This window comes from Astyanax mexicanus, chromosome 4 (assembly GCF_023375975.1).
Source record: "Astyanax mexicanus isolate ESR-SI-001 chromosome 4, AstMex3_surface, whole genome shotgun sequence".
Classification (NCBI taxonomy): Eukaryota; Metazoa; Chordata; class Actinopteri; order Characiformes; family Acestrorhamphidae; genus Astyanax; species Astyanax mexicanus.
In genome coordinates, this window is record NC_064411.1 from 33,543,538 (window position 1) to 33,563,026 (window position 19,489).

General features: G+C 39.9%; 1 protein-coding gene across 1 annotated transcript in view; it reads right to left on the minus strand.

Moving 5' to 3' along the window:
* The window catches only part of me1 (malic enzyme 1, NADP(+)-dependent, cytosolic), a 122,047-nt gene extending 103,529 nt beyond the window's left edge, over positions 1-18,518 (minus strand). The window contains exon 1 of the mRNA XM_022679195.2: positions 18,364-18,518. Coding sequence (XP_022534916.2) covers positions 18,364-18,492 — 129 coding nt within the window. The 5' untranslated portion in view covers positions 18,493-18,518. The remainder of the gene's footprint in view (positions 1-18,363) is intronic.
* Between the last annotated feature and the right edge of the window lie 971 nt (positions 18,519-19,489).

A 19,489-nucleotide genomic window follows, 5' to 3' on the forward strand; every position in this document is an offset into this window, starting at 1 on the left:
CAAGAGTGTATGGTCAAAATAAACAGATGCAAAAAGTATAATGTTTCGAAAAAAAAATCATTACTTAGCTACTTGTTTACCACACAGTGGAGCCTTGATTACATGCAGAACCATGCAGTCAAAAGTTTGAACACACCTTCTCATTCAAAGTTTTCTTTATTTCTCTGTGTGTGGGTGCCTCCCTAAACCTGCAGCTGTCTCAAAGCGGGGAGTGACGCACACGCACACAGATAATGCCACAATGTCCAATTCTGGGAGAATACACTCAGGGCCAAGCAATGGTCTGATCAGACACGTGAAACGGATTACTAACACGTGAAATTATGCATGCTAACATGAGATGATTTTAGCAACGCCTCATCAGCAGGTTTCACGTCATTTGGGGTATAAACATGGAGTCAGATCATTTACTATTTGATGGCTGCTAACTGTCTTGTATGTATTGGTTCTCCTGAATTCAGTATTTTGTAATAAAATGCTTGGTTTGCTTTCAACTCCACTCCACCTGTCTGCGACTCTCTCCATCAAAACGAACACGCAGGGGAGTTGTACCCCGGATGGTGGATGGGGGTAACCCATCTTTCATTTTCTTTTTACAACAGTGGGTAGATGGCGCTCTCTTCTCCTCACATCACTCTAAAGGGTGATGTCGATCAGCACGAGCTGTCTGTGCACGTCTGAGCACGTCTGTGAGCTGATCTTTCAGAACCAAGTCCCTGCGCTTTTCATCAGAGGGGCTGTAATGCTACTCGGCAATGCTGCATCAGCAGCAGTTCAAAAAGAGGCGGTGGCTGACTTCACATGTATGACTGTCTCTGTGTCTCCTCCAGGTTTTTTGTTTCATCTTGTCTCCGCCTTAGTCTTTAGATTCCACCTGTCATTTTGTCAATTTATTTTTACTCTGCCCCCTCGTTACCTGTCCCACGTGTTTCCTGTTTCCCAGTGTATTTATAGCCCCTTAGTTTCTGTGTTCCAGTTTTTGGTTGCCTTTTTTTCTTTGGCCGCTTCTCAATATGGAGTACACAAGTTTGGACTCCAGTACTTGGCCAGTACAGACTTGGTAAATTCGGTTCGAGGGCGAGGGGACGCTGGACTTTTATTCTATAACTGAAACAGCTGCGTACTTGATGACGTCACCCTCTTGTTGTTCCGAAAACGTAGGAGCACATTTTCACATAGTTGCTTTTTTAATAAATAAACCACATATCTGAAGTCTAAACCACCACATTCTCGCCTAAAAATAACTTCTAACTTTATTTTATCATACAGCAGTACCATTTTATAAATTATAAATGTACATAACTTACAGGTATGTACTTTCTCCACTAAGCCGATACTGGTGCGAGGTGCATTGTGGGTTATTGGGCTGTAAGAAGTCCACACAAGTCAACTTCCCTGCATCCTCAATAATGAGGGAGGAGCAAGAACACATCCGGGCATTTTTTTGTGAACTTGGATAACGGTAAACGTTTGAATAGAACAGTCCTTGAGCTGCGACAGATGATGTTTATTCTTCATTTTGATTGCCAAGACCTGTCTGTTTATTTATCTTGTTTTGTGTTTATGTTTGTTTTCCTGTAAATTTTCTATTTAATAAAAAAAAAATATATATATATATAGAAAGAGTATTTAGATCTGTCCTCAAAGCTAAATCTGCTACTTAGAAGTATCTAAAAAATATAAAACATATGTGTAGATTTTACAGCATGCTGAGTGACTTTAATCCAGTATGAATCTGTAGAGTATGCAGTGTTTGTAGTCTGACAGTTAGAACTCAACAGCTTGATTTGAATTAAGTATGAATCTAAACTGTGACTTGTTTTTCTGAGAGAAAAAGAGATATGCGATCAGTTTATCAAACCCGACACACTGCTTCAGAAATCAGGTGAATGTAATCTGGTTATATCCACCCAGGGGGCGGCGGGGGGGTCAGCTGTGCTCTGAAAACGGTCTCAGAGAGGCGTTGTGTCTCTGTTTCAGAGAGTGAGGGATTACCTCCGGCGGATCAGAGTCGCGGCCTGTGCTCGCTCGGCTAGGAAAGGTATTTGCTCAGCCGGGGCACAAGTCCATCTCTCTTTTTCTCTTTATGCACCTTAGCTTCCACAGAGACTGCAGGCTTTTACACACGCCTGCCCTCCATGTGGGTGGGCTTTGAGCTGGACCAGGGGGAACTGTGGGTAGAGTGAGAAAGCGCTGGGGACCTGGCTCGACCCAAGCTAAGTTCTGGTTGGCTGCCACTGATTTAATCATTTAAGTGAGGCGTACGATTCACTGATGTCTGGATGCATATAGTCTGCAAACATCTAGTATTCTGGAGCGAAGAAGCACAGCTCTGCAGGACTCTGAGTTTGATGATGTTTTATAATGTATACAAATGAATCTTCTAGGAATATAAAAAGCATATTTTTAGTGTCACGTTTAAGACCGTCAGGATCTAAACTTGAATAATGTACCATATTTTTTGCAATATAAGGAACACTTAAAATCCTTTCATTTTCCCCAAAAAATCATCAGTGCACCTTATGTATGCTGAAGTACAGAGTTTCAGTTTAGTGTTCTCCAGCACCGAGACCCGAGACTGGAGCTGTATTAGCATTAGCTGCTAACCACGCTAAGCGCTAGCTCTTTTGCCGTTCAGAGGTGAGTGTTATTGGCCTGTAGCCCTGGCTAGAACTGCTGGAGCAGTATTAGCATTACCTGCTAACTGTGCTAAGTGCTAGTTAGCTCTTTTGCCGTTCAGAGGCAAGTATATAGGACTGTGGCTTGCTGCTTACCCCGGCTAGCCCTGCTGGAGCAGCATTAGCATTAGCCGCTAACTGTGCTAAGTGCTAGTTAGCTCTTTCGCAGTTCAGAGCTGAGTATATTGGACTGTTGCCTTCGTGATTACCGTGTAAAACAAGGTATGTGTGACAAACCACTAGATAATCGCTAATATCGGGATACCGGAACACTCAAGGTTCTAAGCTTACTGTAGATAAACGGAAGCACATTACTCACCAAATTAACAGTTTTCAGGAGAGAAATCTGTGTAGATTAACATCCAGCACTCATTTGATTTAAAAAATAATGCTTTGGATACCATTATGGTGGTAGTGTGATGCTCTGGGGCTGATTTGCTGCTTCAGGACATTGAAAACTTGCTCTTATTGATGGAAACATGAATTCTGCTTTCTACCAGTGAAAATCCTGAAGGAGAATCTCCAGCCATCAGTTAGTGGCCTTAAGCTCAGGCGTACTTGGGTTCTGCAGCAGGACAATGATCCATAACACACCAGCAAGTCTACCTCTGAATGACTGATTGAGATGTTGTGGAATAAACTTAAACAGGACGTTCATGATCAAAAACCGTACAATGTGGCTGAATTAAAACAATTCTGTAAAGAAGAGTGGACCAGAAGACCTCCACAGAGATATGAAAGACTCATTGGCAGTTATTGGTAAAACTTCATTTCAGTTGTTGCTGCCAAGAGTGCCAAACCCTTTTTTCACACAGGGTTTGATTGGTTTGGATAGATTTATTCCTTTAATATTAAATGAAATGATCATTTAAATTTATTTTTATATTTACTCAGGTTCTATTTGTCCGATATTAAAATGTATTTGTAATCTGAAAAATGTAAGTATGATTAAAAAAAAACATATATTGCATTTCTGGAAGAGTGTGTGTGTGTTTCCTCCCTCTCCTCTGACCACATCAGTGAGTGTAAAATTTTGGCTGTAGTGGGTGGTCATAGCTGGGGGCACACCTGGCCTATCACACATACACGTGTGGCCCACCTAGAGAGACGCAAGAGGCAACGGCACGTGAGCCAACCATCCCTCCCCCCAAACACATACTGACACACACACACACACACACACACAGGACAGAGCAGATATTGTTCCAACTCTAAGCAGATATCCACACATATACACACTCTGGGTCAGCAGTAGATACATATGGCCAGTTTTTCTTTTTTTTTTTGGCCCATCGCTGCCTATTCAGCACTGTCCCATGACTTAGGCCCAATCCCATTTCACCCCTTGGCCCTACCTGTCCCGATTCTTGTTAGGCTGGAGGGGTAGAGGGAGGGAATAGGGCTTGTTAGCCCTACAAGCGACCTAAGAAACCCACAAATGTAAGTATTTTCCTTGTTAAAATTAGCACTATAGACTAATTATAGTTTCAATGTTTTATGGCCAAATTCTTCATAACAAACATAAAAAAAGATTACTAGTTGTTTGTATTCTTCATAACAAGCAAAAAAGATCGCTAGTAGTTTGTCTCAGTAGCTAGCTGGCTAACTTTCTCATTCCACCTTAAATACTTCAGCCCTGCCGCACTATTTAAGGTGGAACGGGAAAGTTAGCTAGCTAGCTACTGAGACAAACTACTAGCAATCTTTTTATGCTTGTTATGAAGAATACAATGCAATAAAAGCTAATCAAAGCTAAATTCTCCTTATCACGGAGAAATTAAGGAATGGTAGGGGGAGGAAGTGAAATGGGATTGGGCCTTAGAATGGTCACACACCCACACACACATACAAGTGGATACCAGCTTTCTTTACAGCCATACCTATTGTCACAAACCTCCTTTACAGCTGGTCATATAGACACCAGCTTCTTTACAGGCATTCCTATGAACACCAGTCCTCTTCACAACCATTCCTGTAGACCCCAGCCTTTGCTTTTAAGGTGTTTCTATGAACAACCAGCCTTTTCAAAAATGTTGAGTACTGCGAGTCCCTATACAAGCAACCACCTCTCTCTGGAAAACCACAGTGGGCCATCTATACACCCTTGGAGAACTCCACACTCCTTACCACTCATGGAGCCTTTACAGTAGGTGCCCTTAAATCTTAATGAACGGGTGTAGAGGTCTCAAAATGAGGTGTATTCAGAAAGAAATTCTGGTGTATTGCTATCTTGGCAACAGCAAACACAGGTGCACCAATGACTGATTAGAACCTAGACAACAGTCAAAAGTCAGATGCTCATTGCTATCTTGGCAATGCACCACGTGTGCTCCACGCACGTACACCCCCGCTTATTACACACACACACATGAACACTCGCTTATTACACACACACACACACACATGGACACTCAGCAGTGCACAAACACAACGTTTACATCAAAAATAAATAGAATACAAAATAAAATAACACTGATCCGTGTGAACGTGCAGGTCAATTTCCTCTGCTGAGAAGCGCAAGGAGCCCAGAAGTGCTGCACCGTTAAACTAGCAATCTGCCAAAGTCAGAGCACACCTAGATATTAAAAGAAGAGGCAAGTGACACGCAGATGGGTTCATTTTACATTAAAGTCCAAAACACACATATGATTAATTGAGAAAATGAGTACATGCCTTTTCCCGTCGTTATGATAGCAATGGCACACTGACACACCCTAAATCAAGCTGCGTGTTTCGCCATTGATAGCTGGCCTATAAATTGCTTAAAAAACGGCCCAAGATGTTTCAGCAAATCAAATAAAAAAAGCTAATTCTTGCTGTCATTAGAGAACATCATAAGTAAATTTGTTCAAATAACTATGTTTTTTTTGTTTGACTATTTACATATACATATCTGGAAAATATTAAGAGGCCACTTCAGTTTCTGAATCAGATACGATTTCTGATTTAACTATATATAGGTATGTGTTTGAGTAAAATGAACATTGTTGTGTTTTATTCGATAAACTACAGACAACATTACTCCCAAATTCCAAATAAAATTATTGTAATTTAGAGCATTTATTTGTAGAAAATGGAAATAGTTGAACTAACATAAAAAAGGAAACAAGTTGATATTCAAAACGTTTTAAAAGTTCAGAAACCAATATTTGATGGAATAACCCTGGTTTTTAATCACAGTTTTCATGCATCTTGGCATGTTCTCCTCCACCAGTCTTACACACAGCTTTTGGATAACTTTATGCCACTCCTGGTGCAAAAATACAAGCAGTTGAGCTTGGTTTGATGTCTTGTGATCATAAATCTTCCTCTTGATTATATTCCAGGGGTTTTCAATATGGTAAAATCAAAGAAATATATTTATATGTATATATTTAACAGATGCTAAGATGGAATTTCTTCTTGGTCTTTTTTCACGACTATTGCTTTGGACCCCAGATTTCTTCAAAAGCCCTTTTCCATGTTGGGCATCATCATCTCCTCCTCTGATTATTATTTGTCCACAGGTGCTGACCTTCTACCTAGTCTCATCACCTGAAATCTTTGGTAGGAACTTATTGCGTAAACAGCAGACTATAGCAGAACTATAACCTAGTTCAACAAATACAAGTCATTAAACAAGATTTGGATTTGCCTTTCCTTCCAACACAATCCAACAAATCAAACTGTACGCATATATTTATGCATTTCCTGAGCAGCAGCCAAGTCGTTCCAACAACTTCATGATGAGGTCATATTCCCAGTCTCTTCCAAACACACCTCAGACCACTGGGGACAAACAAACTGAGCGGGAGCTGCCAAAACTGGAGATAAGCATGCAGGAGATGCCTGATTGGCAACCAGCCTTTGATTTGTCCACTCTGTCCACTAAGCTGATCAGTTCAGCCGATTGGCACACAGGCATTTCCAATCCAGGTGATGACCTGTGGCATGGGTGCACGACTGAATGACTCTAGTGCGAGTTCACAGATTGAACTATAACCTAGATCAGAGGTATCATGGATGTCCCAATCGTCTACAACAGTATGGCTGCAATTGTGAATCCACTGATGAGCTGTGCTTCTGCTTGGCTGGATTAAAAACATGTAGCTACACCGGCCCTTTGCCGATAAGACCGGACAACCCTGACCTAGATAAACAAGGATACAAACAGAGTACATCAGGTCCTTGAGGATAGTAGGACGTTGGGTACCAGCAAACATTGAGATTTGCCCAAAAAGGCAGAGACCTTGCAGCTGCTACAACCATGACTTTAGCGTTTGAACTTTGTAAAATTAAATTTCTTCTGGTACTTTAGATCAGGGGATGTATGCATTATTAGCATTTACACCAATCAAGCATAACATTATGACTGTCCTTGTTTATAGGAGCATTTTGTAGTTTTAAAGCTCTTGAAAAAAAATGAGACCACTTAAAAATGATGAGTTTCTTTGATTTTACCAAATTGAAAACCTGTGGAATATAATTAAGAAAAAGATGGATAATCACAAGCCATCAAACCAAGCGGAACTGCTTGAATTTTTGCACCAAGAGTGCAGGCATAGAGTTATCCAAAAGCAGTGTGTAAGACTGGTGGAGGAGAACATGCCAAGATGCATGAAAACTGTGATTAAAAACCAGGGTTATTCCAACAAATATTGATTTCTGAACTCTTAAAACTTGTTTATGAATATGAACTTGTTTATTTCGCATTATTTGAGGTCTGAAAGCTCTGCATCTTTTTTTGTTATTTTGTTATGCTCTAAATGAAAATATTTTAATTTTTCGAATTTGGGAGGTATGTTATCTGCAGTTTAATTTGTTCATTTTACTGAAACATATACCTATAAGTATAAAAACTGATTCAGAAATATATATATATATATATATATATATATATATATATATATATATATATATATATATATATATATATATATATATAGGCAGGGAAACAGGTAAAAAACAATCAATAATCAGGTGACTAAGAGTAGGTGTCATGAGTGGTCATGATCAGGAGTCATGTGGGTGTCAGAGGCATTATGGGATATGGAGTCCAGCTTTGAAGACGGGGCACTTGGCACTGCAATGAAACTGACATGGTGATGATGTGTTAGTAATATGTGTTATGCAGGTATGAGTGGATAAAAACAGCAGTACTGCTGGAGTTTTTAAACACTTTAGTGTAACTGCTGGACTGAGAATGCAACAACTAGGACTTACTAGGACTACAATCTGTAACTATAGAACTACAGTATAAAATGGGTAATGGGTGTAAAAACAAGGCCGTAAATTACATAAAGGTCGTAAATGTTACGCTTGATCAGTGTATTTAACACCAGCTGGTGCGTAAACCTCCCACAAGGGAGCAGTGTGGTCAGCAGCTCTGAGCGCCGAGGTGCCACATTTGCAATTGAGCATGGCTCTTAGCTCTTGTTTTCACCACAAGCTGAAAGAGCATCTGTTAGCTGCCACCGCTCTGCAAAAACACGATATGTTACACGCCTGTGTGAGCGAAACCGGATCTCGCCCGGGCCGCTGAGAGTGTTTTGTGCGACTGTGTTTTCGTTTTTTTTTTCTCCTGCGCTCGGCTTTAATTCGCACAGGCAGGTCATTAAGTTAGATAATACAGGAGCACAGAGGAGGCCTGTGGAAAGCCGGAGGGCAGCTCCCTCTTCCTCTCAGCTTCTCCACAGAGACGTCTTTCTCTCCTCCTCTCTCCTATCGAGGACGGGCAGAGCACACTGCACGCACAGTTAGAACATCCTGCCTGAGCCGCAGGTACAGAGGGCGTGGGCTTCTGGTCGGGAAGGAGTGCGGGGAGAGTCAACTCCAGCTTGTGGACGTGAGATCTCGTAGCTTTCATCACTCCGGTCCCACAGCATCAATTACTACGTTGTGTAGCCCTTCCTCCTCCTGCCACCGGCTGAAAGCTGAAGACTGAAAAACACTTGATAACTGCTAGAACTTTGACGGAAAGGCGGCAATGCTGGAAAACCACAGTGGGCCAACTATACACCCTTGGAGAACTCCACCTTCCTTCCTGCTTAATTTCCTCGTCACAGTAGATAAGCCACAGTAGATGTTTCAGCACATTTACAGCACATGAAAAAACTAAACCTAGCCGCCACGAGAGAACGTCCAATCAATGTATTCAGATTGTTCATTCAATATTATATTTAAAAAATAATATATTTATTTGAAAACAAATGTTGTGTACAATGTCATTTCCCCATGCTATAAGCTGCAATTTGAAGACTCTAAACCACTTGATAACTGGTAAAAAAAAAACTTGACAGAAAGGTGGTGATGACAAAAACAACAATGGGCCAACTATACACCCTTGGAGAACTCCAACTTCCTATCTGCTTAATTTTCTCATTTGGGCTTTCACTGAGACTTTACAGAAGATGATTCAGCAAGAAAAGAGGCAAGTGAAAAGGCTAAATTTAGCTGCCATGAGAGAACTTTACTAATCAATTTATTCTGTCTGTTTATTAATAATGTTTTTTCATATACAATGTTGTGTAGTAATTTTCCCTTGCCATAAGATGAAATCTGTTAAAAATAAGTAATAGCTTGTAAAAACTTGATGGAAAGGTGGTAATGCAGAAAAAACACATTGGGCCAACTATACACCCTTGGAGAACTCCACCTACCTGTTTAATTTTCCTTTTCGGGTTATTTAAAAAAAAAAACAGTGTGTAGTCATTTCCCCATTTCCAGCCATAATCTGAAGGAGATAACCTGATGAAAAAGGCGGTGATGCTGGAAAACCACAGCGAGACAACCTTTCTGCTTAATTTCTTCATTCAGCCCTTTATTAAAACTTCACAGTAGATTTTTCAGCACGTCAAGTAAAAAAACTAATTCTTTCAAAAGAGAGAACTTTTTTTCGTCTAATTTATTATTTTTATATTCATTTGAAAAAAAAAAAAAAAAAACTGAAGATGAACAGGAATTTGTTGGAATTGTTGAAAATAAGATCAACCATGAATTCAAAAGTATTTCTCTCTTTTACTAGTTGTTACTATTACTGAAGATATATTTTTCTAAATAACGACAAACTATCACTTTTAATTTAAGCACAAAAATAGTGAAAAAAATTAACAGTCTTTATTTAATTTCCTTTATTTAAAAAAATACGCAGTGTCTGCAAACTCTATTAATCCCCACAAAGCTGACTGATTTTCTTAGCAGAGAAGCAGCCGCGAGTGCAGTCGCTTTCTTTTAATTAATCCAGACCTTCAGACTGTCTGAAAAACAAGGCAATAAGGCCACGTTTAGCTCATTAGTCTCAGAGACGCAGGGGAACACAAAGCCACATCATAAAACCATGAGGGAGGCGAAGTTCTTGCTGCTAGCATCTTGAGGAGCTACAGTAGAGCAAGGAGCAGCAGCTAGAGCAGCTGTGCAGCAAAGACTGTCATAATCTCTCTCAAACACTAGACTTCAGATAATAATTGAGATCAAATCATTTGTTGTGATTAAATATTTGAGTCTACGGCAGGAAATCGATTTTCTTTCACTTAATTACTTACTTACATCTTCATTTAATGATTCCCTAAGACTATAATTTAGATTGTCTGAGATATAATGCAGGGGCTGATTATTAAATGTCTTTACAAATTATTTTATTATAATAGAATCCACGCTGGTTATTATATGGCAATTATAGTAGCGTCAAGAAAACTATAGGCATTGGTGTACCAATGGACACCAGCCTTCTTTCCTTCCGTTGACACCAGTCTTTCTCCAGGCTGTTCCTGTAGATGCCATTCCAATGGACACCAGCCTTCCTCACTGCCATTCCTATTGGCACTATCCATCTTCCATGCAGTTCATGTGGGCAACAGGATTCGTCACTCGGTTTCTGTAGGCACCACCCTTCTTCCAGGCCATTCCTATGGAGGCAAGCCATCTTTGTGTTAGTTTTAGTCTTCTTCACAATTGTTTCAATGGACACCAGCCTTCTTTATAGCTGTTCCAATGGACACCAGGCTTCTTCCACACTATTCCTGTTAACACCAGGGTTCTTCATGCGGTTCCTGTATGCACCACCCTTCTCTCAAACCTTTTTTATAGACACCAGTCTTCCTCCAGGCCATTCCTAGGTAGGCCAGCCTTCTTCATATCGGTTTCAGTAGAGACCAGCCTTCTTCACAACTGTTCAAATGGACTACAGCCTTTTTAACAAGCATATCAATGGACAACAGTATTATTTTTGCCTCTTTCAGTGGACACCAGCCATCCTTAAGGCCATTCCTGTGGACACCAACCTTCTTTTAGGCTGTTACTGTGGTAACTTGGGGACAATGGCCTTCCTCCAGGTCATTCCATTCTTTATAGCTATTTATGATGATACCAGCCTTCTTTACAACTGATCCAATTAACAATCGCCTTCTACATAACTGTTCCAATGAACACCAGCCTTCTTTGAAGCCATTTTAATAGACACCAACCTTCTTTACAACTGTTCCAATATATACCACCAGTGGATCCCAATATTCTTCTTGCCTGTTACAGTAGACACCAGCCTTCTATACAGCTGTTCCAATGGACACCCGCCTTCTTAACAGCCATTCTTATGTACATCAGTCTTTTCCATGGCCAATCCTATGGACAACAGCCTTCTTTGCAGTCATTCCAATGGATGCCACCCTTTTTTACAGCAGATCCTGCTGACCCCAGCCATCTTCACAACCATTCCACTAGACAACAGCCTTCTTTATAGCCATTTTTGATGACACCAGCCAACTTCACAGTGGTTTCTGTTGACACCAGCATTCTTCGTGGCTTTTACAATGAACACCAGCTTTTTCAGAGCCGTTCCTATGCACATTTACCTTACTGCCGTTTCTGTTGACACCAACCTTCTTTACAGGCATTGTACCATTGGTTTTGTTGAAAGATGTGACTTTCTATAACTTTGCTGCTATGTTAAACATTTCAGAGGTCAACTTCAGGCTAAATCTCCTTCAGGAAATCCTCCAGTCACAGTCACAATCACAGTTTTACTAAATTAACATTAGCTTACAATCTTATCAAGCACTTTTGCTTGATGCTTGACCCCTGTGGGATTAAGCTGGACCTCACCTTTGGGGGCTTGGACTAATCTCAATAATATAAAAACTACTCAATCTCAAAAAGCTCAGGCATTCATCTCCAGATTTTTTTTTTAAAGTAGGCTTATATTTCCAAAATGCAAAAAGAGATCTGATCAGGTCTAAGTGTTCACAAGGCTGCGTGAAGTTCACAGTCCTCAGGAATGCACAGTTGGAACAGTAGAAGACATACGTTAGCTCTTTCATCCCTCCAGACGGCAATCAGCACAAATCAAGCCTGGACTCTGAGTTTATTTTGCCGTGCAGCGCCAAGTGGGCTTTTCCACTTAGACATAGTCCTATCCTAAATATTTAACCAACACTAATCAGAGAGCATCTGAGAGCCTCCCTTTACAGCTCCCCGCCACACAGCGGCCCATTCACGTCAGCGTTTACCTGACCACGGCCTTCAGCTGAAAGAGAGCCGCCTCAAGCGTGACCTTCTGTGAAAAGGGTGTCAGTGTCAAAACAGCATGTTGTTTGTTTTGAATTGATCCGACCCACAGTACTGACCAACAGCTTGAAATCACTTGTTATATTAATCATATTAAAAATAATAGTAAATACTATATTTTAATATTGTGATGCATCAAACTAATTTACTAATAGGGGATTTAAAAAAAAAGGATAAATATTATTTTGTCAGAACATCAGAAATTGTTAAGAATTGTTAGAATGTTAACGTATAAAACAAGAATATTTCAGCATTTTTAGATATTATTTTAGGATAATTCCACTACCATAATTTAGATAATAATGTTCTTAAAGGATGATTCTGGTGTGCGTTTCCCAAAACGTTCTTAAGGAAAAAAACGTTGTAACCTTAAACATTCATAAAACATTTTTAAAATTACGAGTGTTACAACCGAAAACCTTCTTAAGTGTCAGAGGGAACAAAGGACTATTTATACAGGTGAACACAGGTGTGAGCAATCTGAAATCATAAGGTGGGCGAGGCAGAACGCTGCAGTGTCATGTGTTCAGCCGAGTCATTGTAGTCCATGGGCTGACAATGCTGGGAAATTGAGTCTTTCGGAAAACAATTGTCCTGAATAGGCAGACTGACAGCGTCAGGGCTGACAGTAAGTTATGTAGTTGTAGTTGGGAATTTTTACTTGAATTGGCATACAAACACATTTTTGTAAAATTTCACCAACAAAAATGTAATTTTTTTTTTTTTTTAGAAAAAAGTAATTAAATCATGTAAACTACATCCAGATGGAGGTAAATTCAATTTTCAAGTTTAAATAAAAAAAAAAAGCTTTATGCTTTTGTGTATTAAACAGGTGGGCAAATGATGAAAACCTGCTGGTCGACAAGCATAATTGGCATGTTCAAGCTAGAAAACCAATGTGATCATGCTGGTTAACCATCATGACCAGCATTCCCAAGCTCGGTTGGCCAGCATGACTAACACTACCACACTGGTCAACAAGCATGACCAGCCAAATACTTGCTGATTGACCTGCATGACAGAGCTGGTCAACCAGCATAGTCAGTATTGTCAAATTGGTGGTATGTTGTTAAAGCAGGGGGCATTTGTTGTCAAGCCTTGGCCATAAAGCACTGCGTGAAACCCTGACAGTCTGAATGAGCAGCTTTTCCAGCATCTTAAGCATCAAAGGTGAAGCTAAACCAGCTACCAGCAAAATCTGCTCTTAAGCTGGATTTTTCAGAAAGATGGACTATTTTTTTTTTTTCCATTTAATTTTATTGAAAACATTAACTGCATATGCCTAAACAGTGGTAATATAATCACATCACAGTGTCCAGTCTCTAAAGACTTTCACATATTTTCAAAGTGAGCAAAGCATGAACTTAAACTCACACACACACACACACACACACACACACACACACACACACACACACACACACACATACCAGAAGTTATCGCTATGCCTGGACAGACACTATGCATTCATATACTGCATAAAGGCATCATTCATCACGTCCTGCTACAGCACACCTGGATAAAAATGTGAACTCATTCTCCAAATGACCCTCTACTAAAAGCACACACACACGTGCGCGCGCACACACACGCCTACATACATACACACACCTGCAGTAGAGCAGAGTCATTAACCTTAATGACAGGCAGAGTTCGAAGTTGTCAGCAGCAGTTTTTGCTCTGGTGGCACTCTGCCAGCAGAGATGATGCTAGATCAGGCCAGTCTATCACCCTTTATCAGCGCACAAAGGGGAATGTGTAACATTGGCCATTTTATCAGAAACACCAATCATTCAGGTCAGTGTTTCTCAATCCTGGTCCTTGTGCCCCTCCTTTCCTGCACACAGGATGGACAATATGGCCAATATTATTCGATATGAACAGTATGAAAAACAAAACGTCTGTAAATGAAATAGAGAGGAGTTCGTATCCATATAACATATGATCTACATTCTTAGACTTGAACATTTCAGCTAATCAGTGACAAACTCTAACTGATTGTTTAAAAAGTCAAACTAATACATTTTATAACATGCTTTCACTTTTAGAGGTGCTTTAGCCCCCATAAAAAAAGGTTAGTTATGTCCTTGGTATTTGCTATATCACCCCTAGTACCGATATGAGTTACACTAACACTAAAATTTTTTTTTACCAAAGCTAGATTTAGTTTAGGCTGTTAAAACAATCTTTTTAACCCTTGTGTGGTGTTCATTATTTTTGTTACTCGTTTACTTTGTTACCTGTATTTAATTCAGCACAATTAAGCAATTTTACATTAAAATGCTTTACACATGCTTGCTTCACCTAAATTGCAAGCAATATAAACAGCTTACATGGTTAATATTTGCCCTTTACCTTTCTTATGTTACATTTTTTTTTTTAAAGTGCTGGTCTTTTTTAATTAGTTTTTTAATAAAATGTAAAAGAAAATGAATTAAACTCAAGATATGAGTAGAACATTTGTTTAGTTTCAAATTTACAAATGAAGCAATGTTTATTAGCCCTTGGCCAAACATACTGTATGTAATATAAATGTGTGTGTGTGGGAGGGGGGGGGGGGGTGGGGGGGGGGGGGCGTGTCCAGCGTGTGTTTATCGAAAATGTGTTTTGATATATGTTTTTCACAAAAAATGAGCCAGTGCCAATGAGTTTGAGTTAGAAAAAATATTTTTTTTGTATCATTTGATGAAAAATGAAAACGGGTCCCACAGACCCGAACACCACACAAGGGTTAAATTTGGCCCAACATGTGACATCTATCTGAACGGTGCTCACTTTGTAAAAAGAGCAATGCTTCACATTAAGTTTCACTTTCACCAAAATTTCAAGAGCTATGAATAAGCTCATATTTGATTGGACATGTACCGGATCTCAATAAAACATATTGAACTAACCCAGATCAGAATTTAAAATATCAGATTCAAAGCGTTTTTGCTGTTTACACAGCCACACAAACAACCCATCTGTGCCACATATGACGGAAAAGATCTGCTGTGTGAATGTTGTGTCCTACAGGTTTGCAGGATCTACAGGTCCAGCTGCAACATCTGTGGGCAAATGTATGTGTGTAAATGTGTGATACAGGAGTTTCAGTTTAGTTCTCCAGCACCAGGGCTGGAGTAGCAATAGCATTAGCCGCTAATCGCTATTTTCCCGTTCTGTAGCCTGCTCCTGACCCCGGCTAGCACTGCTGGAGCAGCATGAGTATTACCCGCTAACCACGCTAGCTCTATCACCATTCAGAGGTGAGTATTTTTATTTACCCTGTAGCCTGTTCCTAACCCCGGCTAGCACTGCTGGAGCAGCATCAGCATTACCCGCTAGTGGTTGACCGCTAATGCTTATGCTCCAGCCTTAGTGGGGATCTAAGCTTACTGTAAATAAATAAAAGTGCTTTACTCACCCAAATAAACAGTTTTCAAATCTTAGAAAAATCTGTGTAGATTAACATCCAGTGCTTGTTTGACTTTAAAATAAAGACTTTTTAATCCCAATTTTGTTTACTTAGCTTAACTTTACTTAATTTAGTTAGCTATTCCCCCCCACCACCACCACCACCGCCAGACCTGCGCCTTATAGTGCGAAAAATACAGTACATACAAACATCAATACACAGAAACTTTTGCACAAAGTTTCACTTCTAACAACAGCCTCTTTAGCTGGTCAGGACAGACAGAATCAGGACAAAGGCAGTTTCATATCACAGCAAACGAGCTCAAGAGGCGCTCAGTCACACACTCTTGAACACCAGCACTGCTACAAAGACCACACATACTTTAAAGTCCCATCCAGCTGGGAAACAGAACAGCCACAAATCCCAGTGAAAACTGATCACACGGCACTAACACCTGCACTGGCAGGCCTAATCATTCTAATATGATTAGCACTGCCATATTAGCAAACGTTGTTAGCATAGCATTAAGAGAGTTATGTGCTCGTTCATGTAGACCAGACATGAAAATAATGCTGCTTAAGGCATTCACAATATGCTGACTATGCTAAGGATTAAATTACTGGCACATCATGAGGGGAACCTGAGGGTATAGGACACTATAGACTTGTTGTTTAGCCATGTTGACTATAGCCTGGGGCAATTATCTCAAATTAGCCTGTGAGCTACGTAGCCTAGCCTACATGTAATCATACATAGCATACTGTGCTAAGCCTTAAATACTTCAGAAAGGTTTGAACTGTGATATACAGTATCTGTTAGACACCTAATAAAGGCAATAAAGCTTAACAGATAACAGTCAATAGCTTAAGTGCATCATAAATTACTGTAAACAAAGTCCATAAAGTCAAGATCAGTGCCTCAGTCAGGTCATACTGTGCAGACAGACAGTAAACTGAGGTCAAATGAAGAAAGAGTTAAATTAAGCCACTTAAAGAAGAACTTAGACAAACCAAAATATATGTTTTATATGTTAGATTCTTCAAAGTAGGCACCTTTTTTTCTCAGTCAGATTTATGGGGTAGAGTCACCAGGAATGGCTTTCAGTTAACAGCTGTGCTGAAGTGATAGAGTTAATTACTTGATTTTTTTTTGTCTTCTTAATGTGTTCGAGAACATCAGTTGTGTTTCGAATACAGTGAATATCCCTATTTGAGTAATGTTTTAATCCTTATTAGGACATAAAATACTTACCCTAACCCTTTCAGACTCTGCAATGGACATAATGTATTTTCTTATATTGCACAAAACAGTAATTAAGACCATGTTGTCCATCAGATTAGATCATGAAGCCAATGAAACAATAGCGTAGCCCTGCCTAATGCAACAGCAGTGGTTTATGTAACTTTTATGGAACTTTTTAAATCATGTTTATGAATGGTTTGTGAGATAAGAACAATAAAATGTTATTTGATTGGTTTGTATTATAATACTAGAGTCTTCCTTTTGTGCATTATAGACAGAAAACATCGCTCTTATTTTTTTTCTTATTTTCTAATTCAGGTCTGAAAGGGTTAAGAAATTAAGTTCAGTTATTCAGAAAAAAATTCAAGAACTTTGAAGGTGAGAACAGTGCAGTCGCAAAGACCAGCAAATACGCTATGATGAAACTGACTGTCATCAGAACTGCCCCAGGAAAGGAAGTGCAATAGTTTAACAGGTTGCACAGGATAGGTTCTTCATCAGAGTTACCAGTATTTTGGTTTGTTTAACAACTTTAACGTTTTTCTATATATTTTTCTATTACTCCTCATCTGTTCCTTTATGGTCTGTATGACTTTAGTATTTATTTAATAAAAATAAATAATAAAAAAAAAAAAATAAAAACATTGAAGAAGAAGGTGTTTCCATGCATTTGGTCTGGTACTGTACTAAATTGATTATCTCTTTGCAAGGACAGACAGACAGTTCTCAGGGGGTTCTGGGGGGTCCTCTGTGATTTTATTCCCGTCCGGAACGACCATGTACGTGTTTTCAGTCCTGTCTGGATCCACACGTCTGAGTTTCGTCACCTCAGGTTTAATAAAATAATTATTTGTCCACAGCTACGCACCATAATTACACTACAGGCGCAAGTCTCCACAGAGATCCATGTAAATGAAAATGGAGGAGCTACTGAACATGATGTCATATGACCAAGAAAGCGTAAAAACTCAATTTTTTTTTTTTTGTCACTGAAGTGTAAAATATTTTTCACAGACATCCCCCTGAGACACTAATGCCGCCCGGATAGGGCTAAAGTCTGATAAGTCCCGTTGCCATGACAACAGTCAGTTTTTTAAGTTCTTGTGATGGACAATGAACTTGAACTTCAGTTATCAGAGTGTTTTGAGTGCAGACTGACCTTTTCCCCTGACCCCCACAGCAGCACGTGTGTCCTGCTTACAGTACTGTGGACTTTAACTACTGAAAACAGCTCACAAAACCAGGAATACAAACCAGAGACTGTGCGTGTGAGTGTGAGTGTGTGTGTGTGTTAGAAAAGGGGGGGGTGTTAGTTTGTGGGTTTGTTGTCTTTTGCCAGCACGCGCACATACACACACGCGCGCGCACACGCACGAGCTGCCCCTTTAAAGCCTAATTATAACCGGTGTAACTGAGCCTCTGTACAGCCTGCCTCTGTACATACAGCCCTAAACCCACCCTGCGACCCTCAGCCCGCGCGCGCACACAGCCAGCCACCCCCGGGGGGGTTACCTTGTTCAGGTGGGGGTTGCGGGTGATGTCATAGCCCCTTTTCTTCGTGTGGACGAAAGTTTTGCCCTGTTCTCCGGACCTGTCCATCTCCCAGTCCGCGGATTCCCGTCTGGCCAAAGCGCGTGCCATGTTTACAGGCCTTCCCCTTTAAATAGCGCCGGTCACCGCCCCCCTTCACCCCCACCCCCCGCCTCCTCACCCCCCGCGGGATTACTCCGCCGCTCCACAGCCTATTACACACGATTATGATGGGCAGACTTAAAGACATGATAAAGGACAGCCAATCATCATCAGCAGCGCAGGGCTTATATTAGTCACGGGTGTGGGGAGTGAACACACTCACTGTAGCAGTGTTTCATAAAACACAGCACTGAATAAAGAATAAAAATGTGTTTTTACTTTTAATTAATCAGAAACAAAACTTTATATTTAGTTTTAGGTTATACTAATACTACTTTTAATATCACTAATATGACCACTACTACCACTACTAGTACTATCAGTACCAATAGTATTACTATGAATACTACTGTAGTACAGCAACACATACTAGTAGTAGTACTAATACTTCTACTGCTAATACTACCACTAATACTACTACTATCACTACTACTACTAGTACTACTATCACTACCATTACCACTACTATCGCTACTACTACTATTACTATCACTACTACTACTATCACTATTACGAATACTACTACTATTACTACTACTATAAATAATGCTGCTATAACTATCACTAGTAGTTCAGCAACACATACTACTAGTAGTACTAATACTTCTACTGCTTATACTACTACTACTATCACTACTTTTCCTACTACTATCTCTACTACTGCTACTGCTACTACTAAACTATCACAAATACTCCTGCTACTACTGTCACCAGTAGTACAGCAACACATACTCCTAGTAGTACTAATACTTATAATGCTAATACTACTACTACTATCACTACTTTTACTACTACTATCACTACTACTGCTGCTACTGCTACTACTAAACTATCACAAATACTCCTGCTACTACTGTCACTAGTAGTACAGCAACACATACTACTAGTAGTACTAATACTTATAATGCTAATATTAGAAGGACTACTACTGCTAATACTACTACTA